Below are 6,718 nucleotides of genomic sequence, written 5' to 3'. Positions count from 1 at the left end.
CAAGCGGTGACTCACCAGTGACTCACGGCCTACCAGTACCCGGCCGCACCAGGGTCGTACACGGCTACCCGTACCCGGCCGGGTAGCCGGGTATCGGGTACACGGTTGTGACCTCTGCTACACCGTGGCCCGCTGACGTGATGACTCTCGAACAGCGCAGTTACCCTTCTCCACCAGCAGCCGGCGCTATGCCCCTACAATAACATCAACAACAACATCAACAACAATAACATCAACAACAACATCAGCAACACGACTACCACTGCTACTACTGCTGCTGCTGCTACTGCTACTACTACGGTGGCGGTGGCCGTGCACACGCGGCACGGAGAGCGTGAGGCCTCGTCAGCGGCGTGGGCCGACAGTGGCACCTGCAGAGGCCGCGGGAGAGAGACACGTCACCAGGGCATGTCCCCATCACACTCCTACACCATCTCTTACTCCTCCTACACCTCCTCCAACTCCACCTCCTCCAACTCCGTGTGCTGCTCCATCATCCACACGTCGCCACCTTCACCATCACCATCGCCACCATCACCATCGCCACCTTCACCATCACCATCGCCACCTTCACCATCATCGTCGTCGTCACGGCGACCCCCGGCCAGCACCCCGCTCTCGATGTCACTGGAGGGAGCGGAGCAAGTAGGCGACGGGTGATGCGATGTACTCGGGCTCAACGATTTGGGGGAAATATCGAAGTGCGATTTTTCTGACAGATATTGCGATTTGATTTGCGATTACGCTGAGGGAGGGTGGCGATTGTGCACAGACTGCCCTACATGACATCATAACAACAGTCTGGACCACTGGACGGGTTCTGCAGGATTGGAAGGATGCCCTGGTGGTCCCCCTCTTTAAGAAGGGGGACCGCACAGACTGTAAGAACTACAGGGGCATCTCACTCCTCAGTGTGCCGGGAAAGGTCTTGGCAAGGATTATTCAACATCGCCTTGCCAGGCACGCTGAGGAGAGGCTTGCGGAGCCCCAATGCGGTTTCAGGAAAGGGCGGTCCTGCACAGACGCCATATCTTCTGTTCGTCTGCTACAGCAGAGGTGTAGGGAATTCCAACAAGACCTACATCTCTGCTTTATTGACCTGGTCAAGGTCTATGATACCATCAGTAGGCCTGGGCTCGGGGTTATTAGTCATGCTTTCTGAGTTCCTGACCCTCTGCTCATGATCATTAAATACCATTGGACACTCCACCCCTAAAACTCCCAAATTGGTGATGAGGCAGTTGTGGAGAGAGTGGAGAGTTTCCCATACCTGGGCAGTGTGCTCATGACCGGCTCTGGTTTATCAGCAGAGGTCTCACTCCGAATCAGTCGAGCGGCAAAATCTTTTCATCGGTTGCGTAACGCTGTGTGGAAGCTACCTGGTCTGTCGCTCCGCACGAAGCTTCAGGTCTTCTCGGCCACAGTCATTCCCTCCCTTCTCTACGCTTCCGAAATGTGGACCCCCCTAATGGAACATCTTTGCCAGTTAGAAACATTTAGGTTGGCCTGCCTATGATCCATCCTGGGTTTAACCAGGCTGGATTGTGTGAGCTCACAAATCCTTGAAAGATCTGGACAAAGTCCCATCGGTGAGCTCCTCCGACAGGCAAGGCTGCATTGGCTGGGTCATGTAGCCCGCATGCCCAGCCACCGCATGCCTAAACAGCTTTTGTTCAGCCGGATAGAGGGGGCTAAACGGGCGCGGCACGGGCTGGAGAAGAGATGGAGTGATGTGGTACAGGAGGACGTGGAGCTGATTGGACTTGGTGATGACCGGAACCAGCGGTGTCAAGATCGGCCTCAGTGGAGGAGGCTCGTGAAGGACGCTACTGGGCAGTTGGAGGCAGTCGCCCTACAACAACAACGGAGGGCGGAGGAGCGACGCTCACAACAACGAGCGGAGCGCCGGGTGGCTAAAGCACAGCATGGTGGTGATGGTGGTGATGGTGGTGGTAGTGATGATGGTGGTGTTGGTGGTGGTGATGGTGGTGGTGATGGTGGTGGTGATGGTGGTGATGGTGGTAGTGATGGTCGTAGTAGTGATTGTGGTGGTGATGGTGGTGGTGGTGATGGTGGTGATGTTGGTGATGGTGATGATGGTGGTGGTGATGGTGGTGGTGATGGTGGTGGTGGTGGTGGTGATGGTGGTGATGGTGATGGTGGTGGTGGTGATGGTGGTGGTGATGGTGGTGGTGATGGTAGTGATGGTGATGGTGGTGGTGATGGTGGTGGTGATGGTGGTGGTGATGGTGGTGGTGATGGTGATGGTGGTGATGGTAGTGATGGTGATGGTGGTGATGGTGGTGGTGATGGTGGTGGTGATGGTGGTGATGGTGGTGGTGATGGTGGTGATGGTGATGGTGGTGATGGTGGTGGTGATGGTGGTGGTGATGGTAGTGATGGTGATGGTGGTGGTGATGGTGGTGGTGATGGTGGTGGTGATGGTGGTGGTGGTGATGGTGATGATGGTGGTGGTGATGGTGGTGGTGATGGTGGTGGTGGTGGTGATGGTGGTGGTGGTGATGGTGGTGGTGGTGATGGTGGTGATGGTGATGGTGGTGGTGATGGTGGTGGTGATGGTGGTGGTGGTGATGGTGGTGGTGATGGTGATGGTGGTGGTGATGGTGGTGGTGGTGATGGTGGTGGTGGTGATGGTGGTGGTGATGGTGATGGTGGTGATGGTGGTGGTAGTGATGGTGGTAGTGATGGTCGTAGTAGTGATGGTGGTGGTGATGGTGGTGGTGATGGTGGTGATGGTGGTGTGGTGATGATGGTGGTGGTGATGGTGGTGATGGTGGTGGTGGTGATGGTGGTGGTGGTGGTGATGGTGGTGATGGTGGTGATGGTGATGGTGGTGATGGTAGTGATGGTGATGGTGGTGATGGTGGTGGTGGTGATGGTGGTGGTGATGGTGGTGGTGATGGTGATGGTGGTGATGGTAGTGATGGTGATGGTGGTGATGGTGGTGGTGATGGTGGTGGTGATGGTGGTGTGTGGTGGTGATGGTGGTGATGGTGGTGATGGTGGTGGTGATGGTGGTGGTGATGGTGGTGGTGATGGTGATGGTAGTGATGGTGATGGTGGTGGTGATGGTGGTGGTGATGGTGGTGGTGATGGTGATGGTGGTGGTGATGGTGGTGGTGGTGATGGTGATGATGGTGGTGGTGATGGTGGTGGTGATGGTGGTGGTGGTGGTGGTGATGGTGGTGGTGGTGATGGTGGTGGTGGTGATGGTGGTGATGGTGATGGTGGTGGTGATGGTGGTGGTGATGGTGGTGATGGTGGTGGTGATGGTGATGGTGGTGGTGATGGTGGTGGTGGTGATGGTGGTGATGGTGGTGGTGATGGTGATGGTGGTGATGGTGGTGGTAGTGATGGTGGTAGTGATGGTCGTAGTAGTGATGGTGGTGGTGATGGTGGTGGTGATGGTGATGGTGGTGATGTTGGTGATGGTGTTGATGGTGGTGGTGATGGTGGTGATGGTGGTGGTGGTGATGGTGGTGGTGGTGGTGATGGTGGTGATGGTGGTGATGGTGATGGTGGTGATGGTAGTGATGGTGATGGTGGTGATGGTGGTGGTGGTGATGGTGGTGGTGATGGTGGTGGTGATGGTGGTGGTGATGGTGATGGTGGTGATGGTAGTGATGGTGATGGTGGTGATGGTGGTGGTGATGGTGATGGTGGTGATGGTGGTGGTGATGGTGGTGATGGTGGTGGTGATGGTGGTGGTGATGGTGGTGGTGATGGTGGTGGTGATGGTGATGGTAGTGATGGTGATGGTGGTGGTGATGGTGGTGGTGATGGTGGTGGTGATGGTGGTGATGGTGATGGTGGTGGTGATGGTGGTGGTGGTGATGGTGATGATGGTGGTGGTGATGGTGGTGGTGATGGTGGTGATGGTGGTGATGGTGGTGGTGGTGATGGTGGTGGTGATGGTGGTGGTGATGGTGGTGATGGTGGTGATGGTGATGGTGGTGATGGTGGTGGTGATGGTGATGGTGGTGGTGATGGTGGTGGTGATGGTGGTGATGGTGGTGATGGTGATGGTGGTGGTGATGGTGGTGGTGATGGTAGTGATGGTGATGGTGGTGGTGATGGTGGTGATGGTGGTGGTGATGGTGATGGTGGTGGTGATGGTGATGGTGGTGATGGTGGTGATGGTGGTGGTGGTGATGGTGGTGATGGTGGTGATGATGGTGATGGTGGTGGTGATGGTGGTGGTGGTGATGGTGGTGGTGATGGTGGTGATGGTGGTGATGGTGATGGTGGTGGTGATGGTGGTGGTGATGGTGATGGTAGTGATGGTGATGGTGGTGGTGATGGTGGTGATGGTGGTGATGGTGATGGTGGTGATGGTGGTGATGGTGGTGGTGGTGATGGTGGTGGTGATGGTGGTGGTGATGGTGGTGATGGTGGTGATGGTGATGGTGTGATGGTGGTGGTGATGGTGGTGGTGATGGTGGTGGTGATGGTGGTGATGGTGGTGGTGATGGTGGTGGTGATGTGATGGTGGTGATGGTGATGGTGGTGGTGATGGTGGTGGTGATGGTGATGGTAGTGATGGTGATGGTGGTGGTGATGGTGGTGATGGTGGTGATGGTGGTGATGGTGATGGTGGTGATGGTGGTGATGGTGGTGATGGTGGTGATGGTGGTGGTGATGGTGATGGTGGTGGTGATGGTGGTGGTGATGGTGGTGGTGATGGTGATGGTGGTGATGGTGGTGGTGGTGATGGTGGTGATGGTGGTGATGGTGATGGTGGTGATGGTGGTGATGGTGGTGATGGTGGTGGTGATGGTGATGGTGGTGGTGATGGTGGTGATGGTAGTGATGGTGGTGATGGTGGTGGTGGTGATGGTGTTGATGGTGGTGGTGATGGTGGTGGTGATGGTGGTGATGGTGGTGATGGTGGTGGTGATGGTGGTGGTGATGGTGGTGATGGTGGTGATGGTGATGGTGGTGATGGTGGTGGTGATGGTGGATGGTGGTGATGGTGGTGGTGATGGTGGTGATGTGGTGGTGATGGTGGTGATGGTGGTGATGGTGTGGTGGTGATGGTGATGGTGGTGATGGTGGTGATGGTGGTGGTGATGGTGGTGGTGATGGTGGTGATGGCTACCTGCACACGACATAGAAGCCATCACTGCAGCTTCTCATGGTCCACTCTCTTCTTGGCACCTCTACTGCTCCTCCAAAGAGAGAGCGAGCGAGAGAGCGAGCGAGAGAGCGAAGCGAGAGAGCGAGCGAGAGAGGCGAGGCGAGAGAGCCGAGCGCGAGAGCGAGCGAGAAGAGCGAGCGAGAGTAGCGAGCGAGTAGAGCGGTGGGGAAGAGAGCGAAGCGAGAGAGCTGAGCGAGAGAGCGAGCGAGAGAGCGAGAGAGCGAGCGAGAGAGCGAGAGAGCGAGCGAGAGAGCGAGCGAGAGAGCGAGCGAGCGAGAGAGCGAGCGAGAGGGTGAGAGAGAGGCGAGCGAGAGAGCGAGCAGGATGAAGGCGAGCGAGAGAGCGCGCGGAGAGAGCGAGCGAGAGAGGCAGGCGAGAGAGTGAGCGAGAGGGTGAAGAGAGAGAGTGAGCGAGAGAGCTGAGCGAGAGAGCGAGCGAGAGAGTGAGCGAGAGGTGAGAAGAGACGTGAGCGAAAGAGCGAGCGAGAGAGCGAGCGAGAGAGTTAGCGAGAGGGTAGAGAGAGAGTGAGCGAGAGAGCGAGAGAATGAGCGAGAGAGCGAGCGAGAGAGTGAGCGAGAGAATGAGCGAGAGAGCGAGCGAGAGAGCGAGCGAGAGAAGAGCGAGAGAGCGAGCGAGAGGCGAGCGAGAGAATGACGAGAGAGCGAGCGAGAGAAGAGCGAGAGAGCGAGCGAGAGAACGAGCGAGATAGCGAGCGAGAGAGCGAGCGAGAGAGAGAGAATGAGCGAGAGAGTGAGCGAGAGAGCGAGCGAGAGAGCGAGCGAAGATGTAGCGAGAGAATGAGCGAGAGAGCGAGCGAGAGAGCGAGCGAGAGTGAGCGAGAGACGAGAGAGAATGAGCGAGAGAGCGAGAGAGAATGAGCGAGAGAGCGAGAGAGCGAGCGAGAGAGCGAGAGAGCGAGAGAGCGATAGAGTGAGAGAGCAGAGAGCGAGAGAGAGAGCGAGAGAGCGAGCGAGAGAGCGAGCGAGAGAGCGAGCGAGAGAGCGAGCGAGAGAGCGAGCGAGAGAGCGAGCGAGAGAGCGAGCGAGAGAGCGAGCGAGAGAGCGAGCGAGAGAGCGAGCGAGAGGAGCGAGCGAGAGAGCGAGCGAGAGAGCGAGCGAGAGAGCGAGCGAGAGAGCGAGCGAGAGAGCGAGCGAGAGAGCGAGCGAGAGAGCGAGCGAGAGAGCGAGCGAGAGAGCGAGAGAGCGAGCGAGAGAGCGAGAGAGCGAGCGAGAGAGCGAGCGAGAGAGCGAGCGAGAGAGCGAGCGAGAGGGCGAGCGAGAGAGCGAGAGAGCGAGCGAGAGAGCGAGCGAGAGAGCGAGCGAGAGAGCGAGCGAGAGAGCGAGCGAGAGAGCGAGCGAGAGGGTGAGAGAGAGAGCGAGCGAGAGAGCGAGCGAGAGAGCGAGCGAGAGAGCGAGAGAGCGAGCGAGAGAGCGAGCGAGCGAGAGAGCGAGCGAGAGAGTGAGCGAGAGGGTGAGAGAGAGAGTGAGCGAGAGAGCGAGCGAGAGAGCGAGCGAGAGAGTGAGCGAGAGGGTGAGAGAGAGAGTGAGCGAGAGAGCGAGA

At 57.5% G+C, this 6,718-nt stretch overlaps 1 protein-coding gene across 1 annotated transcript in view; it reads right to left on the bottom strand.

Annotated features, from left to right (window-relative positions):
* Positions 1-345: 345 nt before the first annotated feature.
* LOC133362356 (sarcoplasmic reticulum histidine-rich calcium-binding protein-like) overlaps positions 346-6,718 on the bottom strand; it is an 11,791-nt gene continuing 5,418 nt past the window's right edge. Inside the window, exon 7 of the mRNA XM_061581281.1 lies at positions 346-371. Within this exon, the coding sequence (XP_061437265.1) occupies positions 346-371 (26 nt within the window). The remainder of the gene's footprint in view (positions 372-6,718) is intronic.

This window comes from Lethenteron reissneri, unplaced genomic scaffold (genome assembly GCF_015708825.2).
Source record: "Lethenteron reissneri isolate LAM-NWPU_2019-01 unplaced genomic scaffold, ASM1570882v1 scaffold_1453, whole genome shotgun sequence".
Taxonomy (NCBI): Eukaryota; Metazoa; Chordata; class Hyperoartia; order Petromyzontiformes; family Petromyzontidae; genus Lethenteron; species Lethenteron reissneri.
This window is presented reverse-complemented; position numbering and strand designations above follow the sequence as displayed.